The sequence below is a fragment of the Emydura macquarii genome, unplaced genomic scaffold (genome assembly GCF_026122565.2).
Source record: "Emydura macquarii macquarii isolate MOO-44397 ecotype Brisbane River unplaced genomic scaffold, CSIRO-AGI_Emac_v2 contig_3287, whole genome shotgun sequence".
Lineage (NCBI taxonomy): Eukaryota > Metazoa > Chordata > Testudines > Chelidae > Emydura > Emydura macquarii.
Window position 1 is genome coordinate 2,522,119 of NW_027133424.1, and position 20,810 is coordinate 2,542,928.

The 20,810-nt window shown below is 40.5% G+C and overlaps 1 protein-coding gene across 3 annotated transcripts in view; it reads right to left on the bottom strand.

Annotated features, from left to right (window-relative positions):
* Positions 1-20,810, bottom strand: part of RASAL2 (RAS protein activator like 2) — a 254,979-nt gene that overhangs the window by 105,286 nt on the left and 128,883 nt on the right. For 2 of the 3 annotated variants that reach the window (XM_067532595.1, XM_067532596.1), the window contains exon 3: positions 19,555-19,681. The exons of the other annotated variant lie outside the window; for it this stretch is intronic. In XM_067532595.1, the coding sequence (XP_067388696.1) occupies positions 19,555-19,681 (127 nt within the window). The remainder of the gene's footprint in view (positions 1-19,554; positions 19,682-20,810) is intronic. 3 annotated transcript variants of the gene reach the window in all.

A 20,810-nucleotide genomic window follows, 5' to 3' on the forward strand; every position in this document is an offset into this window, starting at 1 on the left:
AATCCACACTTATTTGAAAAAAATGAATGTAGAACATTTTCATTCTCTAATCACACGCAGCTGCTTGATTTTTTTTTCATATTGGCTAAGGGTGACAAAATACAAAGTTATTTTGTCTGAGCAAACTAGCAATTATGTCTCTGATGAAGGGGTTAGAGAGCAAATAACTGAATGACCTCTCTCTAATCAATACATGTTAAAAGATGACTCCAAGGTGGTCAAAATTTAATTCCGAGATTTCAGTGCTTGGCTTCAGGCTATACTTTCTTTTTTTTTTTGTAGTCAGTAGCACACGTCTAAAAATATCAAATACCACAAGATCTGAAGGCTTCGCGATTACTATTTTATGACAATATATTTTAAAACACAGGTTGCCAGAAAAAGCAAAACAGCACTAGGAAAATTTACTTTAAAAAAAAACAAAAAAAAACAAACGAACTCTTGCTTCAATGAACAACCTGTGGGATTTCCTGAATACCTTTGATTTATCATCTCTTATTGGCGAACAAAAAGTTAAGTTGGCAAAATTTTACATTCCAACATACAATGCCAGCTGCTACTAACACACTAAGATTGCCACTCAATGTGTTCTTTAAAAGAAATTAAGGCATATTTGCCCTTATCTAATTTTACATGGAAGATTTCCCTTACTGAGTTACCTTAATTACAAAAGGGCTTTTAGAGTTGTTTATTTTTTTTTTTTAAATATAAAAATTCACATAGCAAGCAACTATTTTAAACATTAAAAGTAGTTATGTTAATGTCTTGTTTCTTGACTTTTCTTCTCCCACATGGAGGAGTCTCAGCCCTTGATTTCTGCACTGGTGAGCAGAAAGATACCGACACTGCCTTCTCCCTTCATCTTATCAGGTGAAACAAATGTAAACATCCCTAGGAAAAATAGCAGCGGTGTACAATACTGATAAAGTAATGAAAAAAGTATGTATGCAGTAGGTACCAAAGGAAAGGCTGAAAAGCAAGGCTTTACTTCTTAACTACATGCAATCTAATTTTCAACATAATACCCACTCTCCTCAAATCCAGTTAAACCTCAATGGACTTCAGCTGTGATATGTTTCCAGACTTGTATGGTCAACGTCATGAGGGATCTTACCTGTGAACTGCATTCTGTGATTCTCCTACTGCCTCTACCATTCTCCTGCCAGCATGCCAGTCAGAAAGTCAGAATTTTCTCTGCATACTCTGCTCTCTCACTCTTTCTATTTTTCTCTGCCTCAGATAGTTTGGAATGCAGAAAAGCCAGAGCCAAAGCCAGTCAAACCCAAGACTGTCTACCAGTTCCTTGGTTTGAGTTAAACAATAGCTGCCCTTCACTTGCTTTCCTTCTCTTGCAGCATACAGGCACGTGCAGTCTGCCCTGTTAACAGCTACATAATCTATCAGGGACGGGTAGACACTTCATTTTCCTGTCCCATGGGGACTGGGGGTGGAAAGAGAGTGACAGTGAGCACACAGGGCTGGAGGGATCGGGAGAGGTCTGCTGTTAAACAACAGATGTATTAAACTAATGAAACCCACTGGTTTCAAGCAGCTGTCTCAAAAATCTATATGTCTAAAACCAATCATATGAAAACTAACAAAGAAGTGCTGACTTCCGAGTCTGCTAGCACAAACTGTCCAAAGTATTAAAAAACTAGGTCAACACCAAGAAAGTTCAACCCCAAATCAGCCAGAGGAGCAAAGATCTCACCTGCTACCGCTTTAAGTGCCAGTCTAATAAAATTGTGTTTTTTATTTAAAGATACTCCCACCTCAAACTAACACTACAGCTCAGGGAAACATGTCATTCCCAACAAGCCCTGAAGATTTTCTCAAACAAACAATGCACATTTTATCTCCTTGGATTCTGAACTGGGATTGTTTTTACGCAAGGCTGTGATTTCTCTGGCTTCTGAAAGTGGAATAGAAAAGTCTGAGAGAAAAGATCTTTCCCTGCTATCTTTTTGTTCATTTTAAAATTGCAGAGTTTGATTTCTAGGTACAGCAGCATTACCCTGGAACAGAGAATGAAAGTTGCTCTTTAACATTCAGAGAAAGCAGGGGGAAAAACACACATTCCAGTCCCTGCTCTGGCACGATGCCTTAACACATTATAATGCCACTGCTGAGGATAGCATGTCAAGTTTGATCAATTTAAAAATCCAGTTTGATTCCCAACAGATCCCACCTGCCAGTCTGGGCACTTATAGCAGAAGAGAATAGACATGAGAGGAACACAAAATCACTTAGCTTATTGCTACAATTTAATGAACAGCTGATAGTAAACAGACCATATGTTCTTTCCCACCTTCTGTCGTTTTCTCAAAGTTTTTCTGGTTTTGTTCATTTGTTTGTAACATGATCTCTTCTTCCTTTTCAGTTCTGCTTTCCTTAGTGACATGTCTCTTCCTTTTCTCTCAGTGTGTTACTTCTGTTTCAGATAAGCTTCTGTTTTTTCTCCTCTTATGTAACAACCCTCACACCCTGGCAATTTTGTCCAGAGCAGGAATAGAAGTTTTGATGACCCCACCCCCTGCTAAGGCTCATGGGAGAAATATGTATCAAAGCCACAGGATAGTTCTTGTCAGAGAAACATGCTGACTGTGTGCTCAAACAAAACTGACTGTGCAAACAAATATGGAATGAAAAATACTATCATTCCCAGCTCACATTCTAAAATTAAGTAAAAAATTAAAGCCATATATCACACACACAGAAACCAAGAACTGGGTACATGGTTTTGTTAGCAGGTCCAAGGTATAAAAAAATCCATCACTAATAAGGGTGCAAAAAAGTAAACAAGCCCCTCTATACAGAGATTGGTTTAACCTGGTTCTAGAAATATTTAACTATTGGTATTGGGAAAGTGGAAGGACAGGATGATCTCAGTTTAATAGGATTCCTTAGAAAAGCAGTTTGTGAACTAATAGTACTCTTTCTTTCTCCATTCGCCCCATGAACAGTTGGATAATGACATAGCACTTTGCAAACTGTATCTGCAGCACTACAGAAATGCAGCCATGTCTGAGGTGGAGGGCAGCAGACAACAACTGGTGCACACTACCCTGTACAACAGCAAGAAGGGAACAATTAAGGCCTTGAACACTGGGACAAATCCAGGCTTGTCTATAAAGAGCCATCAGAACTTTAGTATTTATGTGGACAGGACACTGGCTTTTAAGGTCTCATCCAGTTACATTTCCAGTTCTTGCTTTACATCATTCAGGAATCCTCCATCTCTGCCTGGTTAGAAAGAGAGGGGATACACTCCAGTTCCAGTTGTGAAAATGGGTTAATACCCCTGAGGCCATGGACTGGTTATTCTGTAAATGGAAGTGTTTTCTAGTGACCTGATGAGTTCAGTTAGAGATCTGCCTTTGTGAGCCACAATTCTGCTACACCTGCCATGAAGAAATTTAGATTCTTGAAATGCCAAAGAAACTGTACAATTCCACTTAATGGAAATAGACCCCCAAGTCTGTAGTGAGAATGCATGGATTGGAAGGGAGATTAAAAAAAGGTCAAACTATATACAGCTACTTGGAGTGTTTTAAAAAATGCTATCTAATTCTAGTGAAAGAAAATGACAAGAATAAAGTATACTACTAAGATTGAATTTAAGCCAACATAAAAAAGAAAAGTAAACCTTGTTTCAGAGACTGGAGAAGTGGAGTATATATTAAGTTCCCTATACAAGTGAAAATACTGCTTTAAAAATCCACAGTGAAATTGCTGAACTCCATCTCAAACGGAATTTTTTTTCTATTTAACTAAGATACTTAATAGAGTGACAGCCCTCTCTCATTGTGCCATCAGCCTTGTGAAGTCTTTTAGATTATATCAGGCAGAGCAGGAAAGGAATCATAAGTGGTGGCTGATGTACAAACAAGGGAGAATTCTGAAGGGAAGAGGGAGGAAATGGGATATCTAAGCAGTGTCTGCAGGAACTTGAAATGCAAAGTCCTGTAACAAACTTTCTCTCATCCAAGGATCATGAAGATGTTTGACACTTATGCAAAAAACCCAGTGATTGATGGCGTAACCCATGCTAATTTGGAATATTGCATTGGGTTTTACCTTTTTGTTAAAATTCTCATTGTGCCCCATCTCCCAGAGGATGTGGGGACCTCCAACATATGGGAAAAAAACCTGACATAACTATGCAGCAACTAGCTTTCTGCAGGACAGCACCTTGAATTGCCCCCAAACTTCCCTTAAAGATGCACTTTATTTAGTGCTCTTCGTGCATGCATGCACATACTGAAAAAAGGGGCATCCAAAAATAGGTCTTTAAGTGCTAGCAGCCCATCCGGTCTCTCTTTAGTGCTTCCACTCGTTTTTGTATCAGCCATTGCTAAAGCCAATCATTGAAAGTGACCCCTTCTGTTTCAAAGAATTCTGATTTTTCTTTCTACCACAGTGTTTGACAAATCCACTTTTCCACTCCCTGGCAGCCATTGCTCCTTAACAATTTTGAGGGCACTAGCAATCAATTTCTGGAGAATATAAGCTTTCACTGGGTTTAGTTAAGATTGTACCCTTTATGGTTGTGAAAATAACCATCCACATTTGAACAATAGAGTGTTGTCTGCTTAGGTCCACACACTAACAGCTTCTCAGCCTCTGATGCTGCTCATAGCTTTTCCAAATCAGAGGCGGTAACTTTACCAAAACTGGTCAGTTTTCCCAGTTTCTATTCAGAACCCTGAAGGCAGCAAAGGAAAGGGTCAAGAATTGTCTCAACTGCATGATGCTTGCCAGCAGCAGCAGCAGCAGCAGAGAAAAGGCCCTGGAGCCATTCACAAGAGAATAAATGCAGGGATAGTGCAGCAGAGACCCCCTCCCCTTGCAGCATTCAGGAGAAGGCTAGAATAGCAGAAATCCTCCTCAGAGGCAGCCTTCAGAAGACTCCAAATAGGGGAGAAGAGATTAAGAAAGATCCTCCTCCTCTCCAGCAGCTAGAGGACTTGGAGCTTCAAATTTAACAGACACCTACTAGCCAGAGTGATATGAAAAATGAGGCCCAAAACAGGGTCCTGGGCCATGGCAGTAAGTCCAGTTCCTTCCCCCTTTCCCAGTAACCTATGGTAGGTAGCAGAAGGCTATGTTTATTATCTGGGTGTTGCCTACCAGTCTTTCTAGTGGAGCAAACTAACTCATCTGTAGAGCCCTGCAAATCTGCAGATATCCATGGACCATGTTTGCGGATCGAGGATCAGATGTGGATACAAATTTTGTACCTGCCAAGACTCTGGGTATCTGGTATATTTTGAATGGACCAAGCTGTCCTCTACTTTTAAAAATATACTGTGAAAAAACAATATGCCATGTCAAGAGGTGCAGCATTTGCTTACTGGTACGTTTCCTTGGGCAGTTGTCAAAGCACCGATACTCACTCTAATGTGGCTTTGTTGCCCACATCGAATGTATAACCCTATGCACTGGTTATGGTGCCTCCCAAATTATGATTCTCAGTTACCATGACACAATGTGGAGCCTCTTCTTCCCACAACATTCCTGACAGCCCATGGCCTGGGAAATAACAGCATTGTCTCTGTCTGGAATTATTCAAATGTAGCATTCACCCACTTGCTCAGAAATGTCATGCAAAGTCCTGGCTCATTCTTAGAGCCTTCTTGGTATGTTTCACCAATCGTAGGAATAGAGATATCCTCCGTTATTGTGAGACACCCCCCCCCCCCAGAGCCAGCCAAAGACTCCCATTAATGCTGTGAGTGGCAGGGAGGAAAAGAAAATCAAAAAGCAGGAATTTTCAGTGACCTGTCTGGTCTTGACTTCATCAGTATCACCCGCAGAGATCACTATCAAAAACGTGAATGTTCTTCAAATGTAAGTATTTGCAGTGGTATCTCAGACCAAAAGAGCATCAATGCTTCCATCCCCCACTGGGTAATACACAGATGAAGTATTCTCAAATATGCATCAATAATCATCAGCCTGCAGCCAGAAGCACTTTATTGGACACTGAGTTGGATCTTAATGGATACTAATCACCACTAGAACATACAGACATCCCCATCTCCAAGACTTCTTTTGGGAGCCAGGGATTTGCATGCGACATAGAGGTGCCTGTTAGGAGAGAGATGAACTCCAATGGAGTTCAATAACCCACTTTCCCTCAGTGGCTTTATTATTTTTCTTTTAAACAAATTATCTCTCTGCTGCGCTGGTGAAACACATTTTAGTCTGCTTTGCTGATATAATCAGAACAAGTATAATTCCTTCCTCTCCCCCTGTTGTATAAATGAGCCATCAGTTATAGTAAAAGTAACAAGTAAGCAAAATAACCTATATTCTTGTTGCAATAAGTCCAGTTTAGCATCTGAGACTAGGTCTACACTATAAACTTACACTGGTATAACCACATATAATAGGACGCAGTTTTACCAACCTAAACCCTAGTGTAGACAGCGCTATGTACACGGAAAGGCTTCTCTCGTCGACATAACTACCACCACTCATGGAGGGGGATTTACTATGCCGACAGGAGAAGGTCTCCCATCGACGTAGTAAAGTCTTCACTCAAGTGCAAGAGCAGCACAGTTTTTTTTAAGCACAGGCCTACCCATAGCCATAGTCATGTGTAAATATCACAAAATACCAATTATTTTTATTTTTTTTTCTTACCTGCTTCCCAGAGGTGTTGTAAGGATTAATTAGTTCATGTTTGTACAGCACTTTCAAGATGTAAAGAACTATGTAAGTAAGTTTTATTATTGTTAGATAATGAACACACATCTCCTGGGGTTCTAAATGCAAAATCTAATATGTGAACTTACATGGATTTCTTCCCCAGTTGTAACCTGCTCAACAAGTTCTGCTGCCTTTTCAAGCCAGAAACTCACTTAGAGGAAAGAACTCTGGCTCCTAATGCACCAAAGTCCAGAAGAATTAAACCACATATACTTTGTACTTCTATAAAATCTCCTCCACTTTTGCTTAGCACCCTTAGGGGAAACAAGCATGGAAAGTTTAAGCTTGCCCAAGACTGCAGTGGAAATATATAAAGCCAGGAAGAAAACCCAGGCAACCTGACGCCCAGTCCTGTGCTCTAGTCAGAAGATTATCTTTTCCTTTTAATGGTTTAGGGTTGCTTATTAATCACAACTATGGTATGGGGGGGGGGGCCCCTAGCACTGAATGCTGCTGTATACCCACACTCAACTGGTATAAAGAAGGAAATACTGTACAGGACACAATTAAGGGGGTGGGAGATATAAATGCTTGAGGGAAAGAAAAGGAAAGATGTACGAACACACACTGGAAGAAAATGCAGGGAAAAATACACCATGATCTACAACAAGATAGGAAAGGAAAAAAGTGCAATAAAAGCAAAAGCAGCAAAGTTCTGGTTTTCAAAGTTTATTAAATAGGAAATGGACAGTCTTACAGCTACACACAGTATGCACACACAACTAACTGGGTTATTACTTTAAGTTGCAAGGAGCTTAGGTAAGGGCAGACAGGCAACATATGTGTTTTTCAGCTTGGCTAGTAGGCTTACTGTATGGCTACACTGTTAAAAAGACCAGCAGAAGCGAGTCTCAGAACCTTGCTCAACTGACTCAGGCTCATGGGGCTAAAAACAGCAATCGATGTTTGGTCTCGGGCTGAACCCAGTAACGGGGGGAGGATCTCATAGTCTGGGCTCCAACCTGAGCCCATATATCTACCCTGTTTTTTGGGGGGGGTTTTTTAAGCCCCATGAGCCTGAGTCAACGACCCAGGCTCTGAGACTTGCTACCACAGCTCTTTTTTGCAGTGTAGACATATCCTTAGTCTCCAAAACCATTAGTGTTGGGCAAATTTTTCAAGCTCTAATTACTGTATAAAGATCACATAAGCATCTTAACTGAATGCAGTGGAAATGGATGGGCTACTAATTCAATGGATATCTAGCACAGGATAGGAAACTTTGTCTATACTAGATATGTGCACACGTAATGAAATCAATTTTTAAATCAGTTTAGTTAAACTGGTGCAATACCTATAATAAATACACAAACCGATTTAACCCATATTTGCATTGGTGATTATTAACTTAGCTAAATGATATCAGCAACAGTTAAACAGGTGTAAGTATAGGAGAACCCCATTTAGCTGACCCTCCATTATAAGGCTCTCTGTATTAACTGAACAATCAGTGCACACAGGTCCAGAAGCAGGTGCTGTCCCCTGTGGCCACTAACTGGCACTGCAGTCTCGCACTTTCCCATCCTCTGGATTATCCGAATTTTTGATTATCTGATCTGGCCCCAATCCCAATTAGACTGGATAAATGGAGGTCTGCTGTAGGTCTATATTAGGGGTTTGAACTAGTTCAACTACACTGATTTTTAAATCAATTTAGTTAACAAGTTACACCTTGTCTACACTGGAAAAATTAAAACAAGGGTAGGTGTCATCTTTGGGACAGGAGATCTGCATAACAGGTGACATTTACAGTTAATTTTCCATTCAAGCTATTCATTGTCAAAAACTTAAGAAGTGGGCACAAACTAGGTAAATATAAGCAGGCTCCTGCAGCAAGAACAAGCACCATAAATACAGAAAAAGGGTGCACAAAATTCAACAATTCACAACAAACTCATCCATGATGCAGAAGGATGTATATATCAGAGGAACCTTGCACAGTAAAAAATATGGCTCAGCAAGATAAGAGCTTTCTTCAGATTAAACTGTAGTATGTTTACAGAACAGGCCAAAAACCCGCCCATCTCAAGGAATCAGGCAGCTTCCTTTTTTTGGCAACTGGCACCTTTTCTGTTTCTCACTGTAGATGCAAGACAAAACACTGGCCACTTTTATAAAGGGGTAGTAATACATTTAAAAAAACAAAAAACAGGGATTATGTGACCTGCATATAAAAGTGATAAGATTATGTATTCATATTACCATTAATTCCTGCTCTGCAGAGGTTTAAGATTTAACCCAATAAATTTGCTTCTTGCCATAATCTGGCATTTGGTGTATAAACAAACAAAGAAGTCACCTGGCTTTACCTGAGTTATACTGCAGGAAAAACAGAAGATTAGCAATTTTCTATACATGTATAGTTCCAAATGCCAGAGGAGATATCTAAGAGGTCTACATCATGTTTAATATATAGCCTCCCAGAAGGTTCAGTTCCTTGCAGAATTGCCTCAGTGCTTCATCATTCTGAAGCAGGCAAACTGCATTTTATACAGTTTAGTATCAAATCAGACTTGAGGAAAACCCCCAAAGTCTTGTCTTCTTCCGCAGATCTCAATAATATCAGGACTTTTGCATCAGAAGAGTGTTGGCCCTGTGCTACACAGCAGTTGCATCCATACCAAAAGTGACTGTGTTTCAATGGTATAACATTTGTAAAGCATTTTGGGACTGAAGGTACTATACACATTTAATATTTTCTAACAATAAGAAATTACAATTACAAAGTGAATAAGGGTTAATTAACTTCCCTGTAAAATAACTAACTACTTACAGCTAATAATCACAGCATTTGATGACAGTGACTCAGCGCACTTGACTTTCACACTTGGATTCAAATACGGGCTGCATCAATGTTGGTTGGTCTGTCTCGATTTCAGCAGACCCTTAGCCACGTCATTAAACCATATCAACTTTGGAAAGGTTTATGCATTGTGGCATGTTAGTAATATTGTTGCAGGTCAGAACTGAAGTGCAACAGCAGGGCCATGTGGCTAGATTTGCACAATACTACCCACCTGCAGTATACATCAATTCTCTCAGCTCAGTGTTGTTAAAATTCATACAAAGAGATGTAGAATTGTGTTTAGTGCATTGATTTCATTAGAATTTATATTGCATCTAGTGGAGTTCTCTCAAGCCAGGCTTATTACCCTTTTGGCACATAGGGTTTGTTTTACAAACACACTAGAAAGATGCTAATTTAAAGAAAAGAAAAAGAAATATAAAAAAGTAATGCATCAATTCTTTTATATTCCTTAGTCTGTAAAAAACAAGTTCTGAATATCATTTGCACCTCAGGCAGCCATCAAGAGCTGTGAAAATCAAGACGACAGCTCATCCGTTTCTGTCTCTGTCAGACATACTACATGTGCGTCTGTGTGCTCTCTCTCTCTCTCTCTCACACACACACACACACACACACACACACACACTTTTTACTGTCCCAAGTGGACACGTTAGCTGACAGGAGATGGACATTTTGCGCATGCCAGCAAGGCACAGAAAAACAACTCTTAGAAAAAGTCTTTCATCAAGACGGAATATCCAAATCCCTGGAATACGGACACAGGGAGCTGTACGTCACAACTCCTCACCTTCACTTTCAAACAGACATTCCTCGCAGGCAAAGGGTGAGCTGGGATGGGGTGGAGAGAAAGTCCTCTTCAGCATATTGTCCAATTACAAAGCATGGTAAGCCTATTTCTTCAAAACATCTGCCCCTTTCTTAGGTATACCATTCGCTCAATGCACAGATTTAACCGAAACTGGTGCATTGCAGATTCCTTCACTGCCCAGGTCACAAACAGCACTTCCTCTTTTAAAACAGGGTTTTTTCCGATCATGAAAAAAGTTGTATTCCTTTATCAGGTAATCACTGAAGACACTTTATTGCACAGGAAGGACTGCCAACAGACTGGCAAGCACACAGTAAATCTATTGTCTAAACAGGTTTATTCCTCTGTCACAGAAAGTATTCATCACAACTGGAACATGCAAACAGCAAAGCTCGGCTCTGATCATTATAGGTACAGAGAATGTTAGGGGTTAGGAACAGCAGTTACTGAACTAATCCTAGACATGGTTTTTTAGTTACTGTTGTCTCCCACCAAGTTTTTTACCTGAAGGAAGAGCACGGACTGTGTGTTTCCTTGGTGCAATCATCCTTCAGCTAGCAGCTTGCAGGAACTGATAGTATAGGCACATTCCAAGTCGTAATCAAACTAAGTATTGCTTAATTAATATTCTTCTGTTGCTCACACCATTTCCATGCCCCAAGACACATTCTTTCAAACTCTATTGAGACAGGATTTCTGGATAGCTGATTAGTCACCTGATAGTAATGCAGTATTGGACCTGGCACCAAAACAGACTGGTGCCTGATTTTTTGCCACTTCTCCCCTTGCACACTTGATCAGGTGACAATGGAATTTTCACTGTTAAAATGAGTTCCACGCTGAGAAGTTAAAACACCACTAGCTCAGAAAGGGTGAATTAAAAAAAAATCCATCAATTATGTGTGCTCTTGAGTGTTGGAGATGGGGTACAAAGAGTTAAATGTAATGTCTGAATTAAAAAAATATTACCTTCAGTAAATTTCACAATTTGGCTTTTCTGGGTTCTTTGTTTGGGGGCTAAGAGCAAATTTTTAGCTTTAGCTTGTTGAGGTAGAGACACCTTGCTTCATATTTTAAAGACCTCAAATTAGCTTGGTTTTCATAGGTGCCAAGCACCCATTCCTTCTGCTTGAGTCAATGGTACCTGCCTGTGTATGACAGCTTTGAAACTCAGGTCACTTATTCAGATGTCTAACTTTAAACAGCAAGTTTGAAAATGCTGGCTAAGGGATTTGGATGGGACCCTGGAGTCTAGTGGGTCATGTAACCTGGGTGCTAATCCTGGTTCTGACATTGATGTTGCGTGATTTGGGTACATCACATAATAATTCAGTCTCAGTTCCCCCATCTATAGTACAGGGGCAATGATATTTACCAACTTAATAGGAGCACTCTGAGGCATATTTAGAACTCCATGTCTACTGCAATAAGATCAGCACAAATGACCATATAATGCATCTTTTTGCCAAGCTGCCATGCAAGGCTTTTTGCACTAAATAAATCCACAATAATTGTCCTTTTTTCATCCTCCTCCCTGTTTAGCTTATCCACCTGCCAGTTTTGCCTTCCTTATCAATATGAGTTTTCCTGTGTTTTCCTCACAGGGGTTCAGTGGGTCTCCTGGACCTGCTCTCACTCGACTGCTTATAAGAGAGCGCACAAGGGTCAGGGATCTTTCACTACCAAAGATCTTCCCTCAGAGAGGGCAGCAGAAAGGACTGAAGCACTGTTTTAGGAATGGTGTAAGGAGAAGGGGGGGGCCATTATGCAGAACTCCTGACTTCTATGGAAATAGAACCCTGCTCCTGGGTATCTTAGCTGCAAAACAAGGGAAGATAATTATGGTAATACCCAGAAGCCCTGATTAGGGCTCCATTGTGCTAGGCACTGTGCACACACAAACAAGATAGCTCCTGCCCCACAACATACACTCTCTCTCTCTCTCTCTATAAATAGCAGGTGGACAAATGTCACATACAAGACAATAAATGGTGGGGAGGGGGAGAGAGACAGGGTAAAAGGTGAAACCACCCTAACAGGCACCAGCATCAAGCACAACTGCCTAACTGTTGTTGAGAGATTTGCAGGCATCACAAGACAGGCGAAATTTATGGAGAGATCTGGAGGACAGTAATACTCATTTTTGTCAGGATCTCATCTGAAAGGGACAAAATGGGTGAAAGCACAAAGGTGCTTGAATGAAGGTTGTACTAATGAGTGAGAAAGGCTGGCAGCAGTGGCAGGGAGGAAATGGGAGTCAACAGCTCAATAATGTGCAAGAGTTGACAGGCATGGCAGGGGTGGGCCTAAATGATGGGATGGTGAAGGGAAATCCAGTGGGGGGAACTTAGAGTGATAGGCCAGGAAGCTAGCGGCTATGTGGCGCTCCTAAGTCTTCCAGCAGAGGCAGTCTTAGTCCTCCAGACTTAGTCAGCCTCTGACTGCTTCCCCCAGCACCATGTTTCAGCCCTCCAAACATGTGCATAGCCTTTGCTCACCCAGCCAGCCACACAGAACAAAAAGCTCCCTCCCCTCCCCCAGAAATGGACCATCTCTGTTTCCTGTCTCCATTTCCTTGACTTCAGAACTATGCAGGCAGGGCAGGGCACTTGTTATGCAGAACAGGAGCTCCTGAGGAGCATTTAGCTTTCTTGCCCCATGACTCCTTATGTTCTGTGGCCATTCCACGCCCCTGCCCCCAACAAATTTAATACATTTTAATTGTGTGGTGAATTGTTTGGATTTTATTGCCTACAAGTAATATTTGTTTGTTAGCAAACAAGGCTGGGGAGGTGCAGCATAAACTACTCATTAATTTGATTGATGCTGAATGATTTCACAACTAGGTAACGTTGTTGCATAATTCTCACAGACTGCAATAGACTGTAAACATGTGCTTAAAATTAAATCACATGCCTTATGGGATAGCGATGATTTAAGCACATGCTTAACTATTATCAATTCTATGTATTACAGTAGGACCTAGAGGCCCCAACTGAGACGAAGACCCCTTTGTGGGAGACACTGAACAAACACTTAGTGAACAACAGCCTCTGCTCCAAAGAGCTTATAGTCTACATCAGGGGTGGGGAACCTTTTTTATGTCAAGGGCCTGATGGTGGCCCTGGCGGCGGGGGAGAATTCGGCAGCGGTGCGGTTTCACGGCAGCGGGGGGTTCCGTAGGGGGCAGGGGGCAGTGCCCGCCGCCGAAAAGGGGCAAACGGCGGCAGGGTTTCGGCAGCAGCCACTGCCACCCCCCCCCCCCACGGAACCCCGCCGCCACCGTGAAACTGCGCCGCCGCCGCCAGGTCCACACCAAATCATTTCGCGGGCCGTATCCGGACGTTCCCCACCCCTGGTCTACATAGATAAAGGGTAAGAGGCGAAACTGCCACACAGCAGTGAAGTGACTTGCACCAGGTTACACAGCAGGTCAGTTTCAAAACTGGGACTAGAAACCAAGACTCACAAGTCTCAGTCCAGTGCCCTGTCCACTGGGCCATGCTGCCTCTCACACGCTTTAGGTACTTTGCTGAATCAGGGCCATAAGTCAGCAGTTTCACTGTGTAAATCAGAAGGCCTTGCTATATAAGTTAGGTCTGATGCAGAATATAGTATTCAGGGTCCTAAGTGTAACTAAATTCCATTAGTGTAAAGTAGTATTAAAGTCAGTGACAATGACAGAAGTGGGAAAGTCACTTCTATCATCATTCCCATCATCTTTCTCCTCTCCTGCAACAGTCTGGAATGCACAAGTGTGAATGTGTGAAGCAGAAGTACCTTTGCGAACATCCAGACAACTGACAGAAGTATAATTTTATCCAAAAAATGCAAAATTTCCTAAGGGTGCTTTGGTTTTGAAGATGTTCCATGAACCAAAAAACAGACAAATGTTATGAGGAAAAAAGAAAAAAAAGAGTTTAAACAGATATACAGGTTGATTGGTGGGGGCAGAGGAAACATGAGTGTCAGCACCAAGCAACAACAAGCACACTAACATCAACTGGAGGGATTCCACTATTTAAGGCAACGATGAAAACTAAGCAGGAAATACAGTTAATGCACCTAAAGAAAGTATCCTGTAGATGGACCCACTTCCTGCTTGTAGAGCTAGGAATTTGAGATGGACCCAAACCAAACCGCAGATTTGCGGACTCCTAAATGCAAGGGGGTTAAAATATCTATTGGCATTTGAATCTTACCAAATATGGGGGTGTTTGGCCTGCAAACTTGGACCTGGAATTTGATTTGGACTCATCTATTAGCAGTATTGATCCTACATAATTGAAACTGCAAACTTAAGCCAGGATTCTGTGGCTTTTCTAATGAGGGAAAGACACCATACAAGTGCCCGGAGGACTAATCACACTGGAGTTTCTGCCACCACAAATTTTCCAGGTTCCATAGGCTCTCGTGTTTTCTCATCCTTGTTCCTTTAAATTCAGTTTATATGTTAGTATATGAAGTATCCCAGCTAAGTAGCTATTGGGGCAAGTGGAGAATACAAGTCACATCAGGTCAGGCATGTCTTAGATTTATCAGCTATTTCTTAGATTTCTCCCATACCCCAAGAGTCTCAAAGCACCAGACTCATTTACAACAGCTAAAAGGCAGGAGACAACTAGCAGTCAGACTGCTCTTGCTCTTTTGAAAAATGTAAAACAGAAATTTGGTGGGGTGGAATGCTGCAATTTCACATTCAGAAACCTGTTTAAATCACAAGGAACATGGGGAATGAAGGGCAAATTTTCAAATGCACCTAAGTGATTTAGGCATTCAAGTCCCATTTGGAAACGTGACATAGGTACCTAACTGCCTACGTTACTTTTGAAAAGGCGATTTAGGTACTTTAAAAATATTATCCTTAATCTCTAGTCACAATACCTCTGAGGCTGGCACAATGAGGCCGCTTCTCCACTCTGGGAAAGGGTGGGATAGTGAAGGCTGAGGTACATGTTTAAAGAGGCGCTGAAAACTGCACAAAGCCTATTCATGCTTGACCTGCCTCTAGCCAGTGCTATTAATCCCTCTCTTAAAGAGCACCAAAATTCAGCAAATTCACAGATAAAGATAAGAAAAAAGAAGGTACTTTGCTTCAACAGGTCAAATAGTCTTTAGTTTCTATCTTCCAATGGACTTCATCTCTCACTGGATTTTCCTCATTTGCGTCAATTACAGCTTTTCTAAGCACCAAGGAACCTTGAGAATCAACTTTGCTTTGTCTTATTTCCAATTAGATTTTACAGACAGACTGTGCTGTTACTAATTACAAGTTCTCCCTGGTATGGTAATTATTTCCTGATAACTGAAGCACTAATTAAAAGAGATTTTTACCTCTATTTCCCACCTCTTGGAATGCACTTGACAGATGTTGCCAAAAAGTTTTTCTTCAAAACACCATGAAAGCTGCCCCGAGATGATAGCATCTAAACTTTATATTTGTAGATTTTATTTTGTGTAGTGGTTTGTTTTTATTTTGTGTGCATTTGGGGACAGAAGAAACACAGGGCCCCTTCTAGGAAACAGATCAGTGATTCTGTGCTATTGATCTAGCACGTGTTATGAATGAATGACATTTATTTGGGCTCTTTTTGTATGGCTGTTTATTAAATACCAATATGTAACTAGAACCATGAGAAATTACTGAGAACCTAACCTTCCTAAAGAAGAGCTATAAGCTGCAAAATGGAAGGACCTAAAGTAATTATAAAGGTGGTAACAGTAGGAGAGGAAATTAAGATACACTAATTCAGTCTTCTTCATGAGACTTGTCCTTGAACTCCCTGTGTGGGTGCCAGCACGGACAGCTCATATTGCTCACCATACACAGATTAGCATATCAAATGTTTATGTTTTAGGGGACTAGTTTTAAACCAAATAATGGTTCATTTTTAGCAGATGAAACAATGTGATATTGAAAAAGGAATGCTCTCTGAAACCATGTGCTCTCACGGATGAGATACTAGGAAGTAAAAGAGATATTGAGGGTCTGCCCATCCACTCCATAAACAGCTTTCCGTAGCACACAGAGTTATTCATCATCTATTTTCACAGTGAATTTTAACTGGCTTTAACCTAATCTGGGAAAACCTTAGTTACACAAGGTTACTACAATCCTGTGGAAGGCAGATACACAGAATAACTACGTGCAGGCTCTTCAATAGTTGGCATAGCTTCCTTTCAATATATGTTCCTTTAATATTTAGAATGAGCCAGAGGGTGAGGCTTTTTACATGCAAAATACTTCTATGCATTATGACCAATCTATAGATTCTTTATTGTTTTTGTTCCTTTCCAAAATAAATAAAGATGCCCACCTTCTTGTGTGTTATCTTTGTGCCTGCAACAGACCTGCCCTGTGCTTCAATTTTTCATCTATAACATGGACAACATATATTTACACACTTCATATAATTGGAATTAGGATCCTTGCATAGTGTACTGATCATAGACAGCTATATGAATCCTAAGAATCAGTATTATTACTAGTTATGAACAGAGCCCTATAAACATAGGCATGATCTCATCATATAGTTAGACAGCATAATGTTTTGTCAATTGCTAATGTCAATGAAAGGTTGGTCAAGTACAGTACCTTGATGTGTTATATAAAGACATAATTATAGCACTGCAGTTAACTGGTTACATGATGATTCTCTCATCTCTAATAGTCAGGCATGTACCGTAACCTTACTCATAGAAAAAAACAAACAACATTGCCACCCATTAACATTCATAATAGATTCAGCTGTAAAAACACATCTCTGGGTAGTAACTTCAGACACTCTCACAAACTATCTGCTGCTCCCATGTTAAGTGCATTCTTCCTTATGACAAGCTAGATACTCTTATCTGATCTGCATAGCAATTTCTCTGCTGGATAGTTTATCTGCCCTTGTGCTCTTCAGTTTTTGGTATCCATTCAAAGATTATTTTGGTCCAGTTGTTACCTGTATTTCTGGTCATACACTCTGTCCATTGCCATCTGTTTCCTTTTCTTTACAATCATCCCCAATGCTTTCCTTCATTGGTTTGCTCCCTGACTCAGTGTCTTGTTCATAAAAATATTCTTCTCTCTAAACCACCCCAGTTTTTTTCAATCAGGAGTGATTTTGTGATGACTGATAAACCATGTCTGTAGTCAGCATGTGAAAAAAAAAAACAAAAGCAACCTGATCTACTGCAGAGTGATCAGACATGATAACCTTCCTACTCATCCATCAACTCTCTCCTTCATTCATGATGTTGTTCTCCATGTCTTTCCCCCTCCCCTTCTGCTCTGTGTATCCACACCTCCTTAGCTACTAAATTAGATGGCCTATATGGGCCAGCAAAATTCACGCCAGTTGTATACGAAATACGTAAAAAGTTGTATGGGTTATTGTGTACTTTTCCTATGTACTTTTAATGGAGTCTTGTCTGGCATAGAATAGCACACTTTACAAGATGTTACATGTGCATCTAAGGTTGCAAGGAAAAGTATAATATTATTTGAGTAGTATGTGATCATATAATTACAGTCTGTATTGTAACACACGTACTCAAAGATGCAGAGTTAAAGTTGCATTTGCAATCTTAACTTTGGCATTCCCAGACTTTCAAAGTAGGAGGAGTTTCATTCCTGAAGACTTCTAAACTCTTCTGGCTTGCAACAAATTGTGTGTAATTTCCATAATCTGGATATAAATCTCTAGAAACCACTGGAATACAGTGCACTTTAGGAGCTGTGCATCTGGGAAAGGTGCTTTTAATACAGATTTTCTATCTCTCTGACAGAATGAACAGATATTCCAAATTACAAGAATGTTTATTTGTATGGCAAAACAAGAGTATCATTTTACATAACTTTTTAAAAACAATTCCATTCTTTAATCCAACAATTAATCTAATTTATACATGCTTATTCCTATACATTGGCATCTTCCCTCTTAAATTTCTAAATTGTATTTATCTTTCCAAATGCGCAATGCAAGACCAAGAAAAAGTTCAAACCCTGTCCTCCAAAAAATTTCTTTTCAACAAGAAAATGTGAGGTACAGTGCTTCAGAAATACAACCTTAACAACTACTGTAATTACAAGATGCTATTCAGCAATCTACAACAGACAGGCTATAGAGCATATAAACCCAGAAAAAAATCTATTTTAGAATGTTTTAATATCCACATAATTAGAATAAATATTTTTTTTTAGAAAAAAGCGGCCACACTTGTGAGATTAAAACCCCTGTTATGTACTCTTCATATTTACACAAAGTCACTCTCATTCCTAATTTGCTGCTTAGAGATGTACATGCAGTCTTTTCTTGCAGGTCGCCCGCTCTTAGGATTGCAACTTTACAGCTGGGCAACAGCAGAATTGTCCCTAGCCCCACCACCAAGCGACAGCCTATTGCTAAGCCATGCCCTTTCACTAGTTGGAGATGGAAACAACAATTCACTTTATGCTATTACCGCTTCCTTCCACTATCCCTCGCTGTTGGGAGACCTCCCCTGGCTGACTGAAGAGGAGAGAAAGAGCATGAGGAACTGGGCCAAAATAGACCCTTGGAGAAACCTACAATTGCTCTTCTATTTTTCATTTTTCCTTCGCGCCCTCCAGTTCTGTTTCCTTTGATTCACTTTTCAATATGTCTGATAATAACTAACAGTGGCACAGCCCCTCGCTCACAACCCATTGGTTTATTTGGGAAGCCACACCTTCAAATGGACAACATTTCTGGTAGTGTGTGATCAGGTCTGGAGATTAGATGTAGCCCAGTAATCAATAAAATATAAAGCCAAGGAATTTCTAAAAGGCTTAAATAAGGTAAATCATAACCAAGTAACAGCTCCAACAAACTTCACTTAAAACTGTCTGTAAAGCATGGGCTGTCTGTAAAGCTATTGACCTGGGCTCATAGATTCACGTATATAAATCCCAGAGCAGTTAGTAACCTCACAAATGCAGTTATAAAACTTCAGTGCTGTGCAGTATTCCCGCCCCCAGACTCAATAGTAACTTCACTGATGTTCAGATAAACCCTACCATTATGAAGTCACTGTGTTGTCAGGCAACTATAAACAATGGTCACTCTGCTATGACCTCTGCTAACATTCAGCTGAAGTGCTATTGATTTGAACAAACTGACTACAGCAATGCTGAACAAACAATTTCTTTAACACAGAGCAATAATACATCTATAAATTAAAATCAGTTCATCGCTTTTCTAGTTTTATAACTTACCAAGTTTAGCGGCTCCCTCTGGTGGATATTCAGGAAACTGACCCTCGGAAGGGACACTTACTGTACGTCGCAGGCACCGCCCTTTGGTAGATTCTGCTTGCTGTTCCTGTACCCCCTCCACAGGCATCTACAGAAAAAGATACCAGCTGCTTTAATTTACCATTATACAGGTCTTCTAATACTCAGTATCAATGAGTATTCATTTAATTTTTCACTGATCTGGTAACATTATTCAAACAGGGTGCAGCAGATCCAAATCTACCACAAAATTCTGAAGAGGTTACCACCCAGAAAAGAGGAGTAAGTTTATTATAAAAGAAGTGAGCTACCAGGAAATGCAACTATGCAAGGAGACTTGTGTACAGCACACAGAGATCACACACAGGTGTGCATGTGTCTGTGCCAAAAAGACACCAAGCAACAAAACAAACAACCCATACAACCACAAGGTAAATCTTGTACTTGGAAACTGGTTTCCCCATGACTGAGGACCAAAAGCCATTGGTCTGAAGCGCTATTCATTTCCATACTGTTAAAATCAGGTAGAAGTTACTAATCAGGTTACAAGACTTCTTAAACCCAAGGCCTTGAGACACTATAAAAGCATGAAGTAATTGTATTGCTAATAAAGACACACAGTCATTAAAATCAACTGTAACAGAGGACTGGCGTCAAGATACTGAGACAAATGGACCACTGTTCTGATCCGTATGGCATATAAAAGGAGAGAGGAACTTTTGAATGAAGGTTGTGTTGCTGGTGAAAAGGAGATGAGGATGCCTGTAACATTTTATGAATATTATATATACACATCTCTGTGTCTGATTGTTATAGCATTTGCTATATGATTACTAAGGGTTAATGCCAGCTAATTCAGGTTTATTCACTGCTAAGGGTTAATATGTGGGTTAGACATAGAGAAGCGTGTGGAGAAACTTCTGATAGCCATCCATTTAGCGATAATTAATGGACAACGCAGAGAATCAACTGCTTCGAAGTCTCTCTCCTCCAGCTGCATAAACTGGTTTGGCCAAATTCAGTAGATACAGGGAGACAGAGATTTGGAACTAATGAAAGGTCTCTGTTCTTGAAGACAGGGGGAGAGACACTCAAGAACAGTGGGGATGCAGACTGTACTCCAGAAGTGGAGGTGCCTGAATAAACCAGGCCAACCTAAGCTTTTGGTAAGGCCAATAAGAGACATGTGCACAGACTGTTGCATGAATAACCCTCCGCTTTGGTTATGCTCTGTTCTG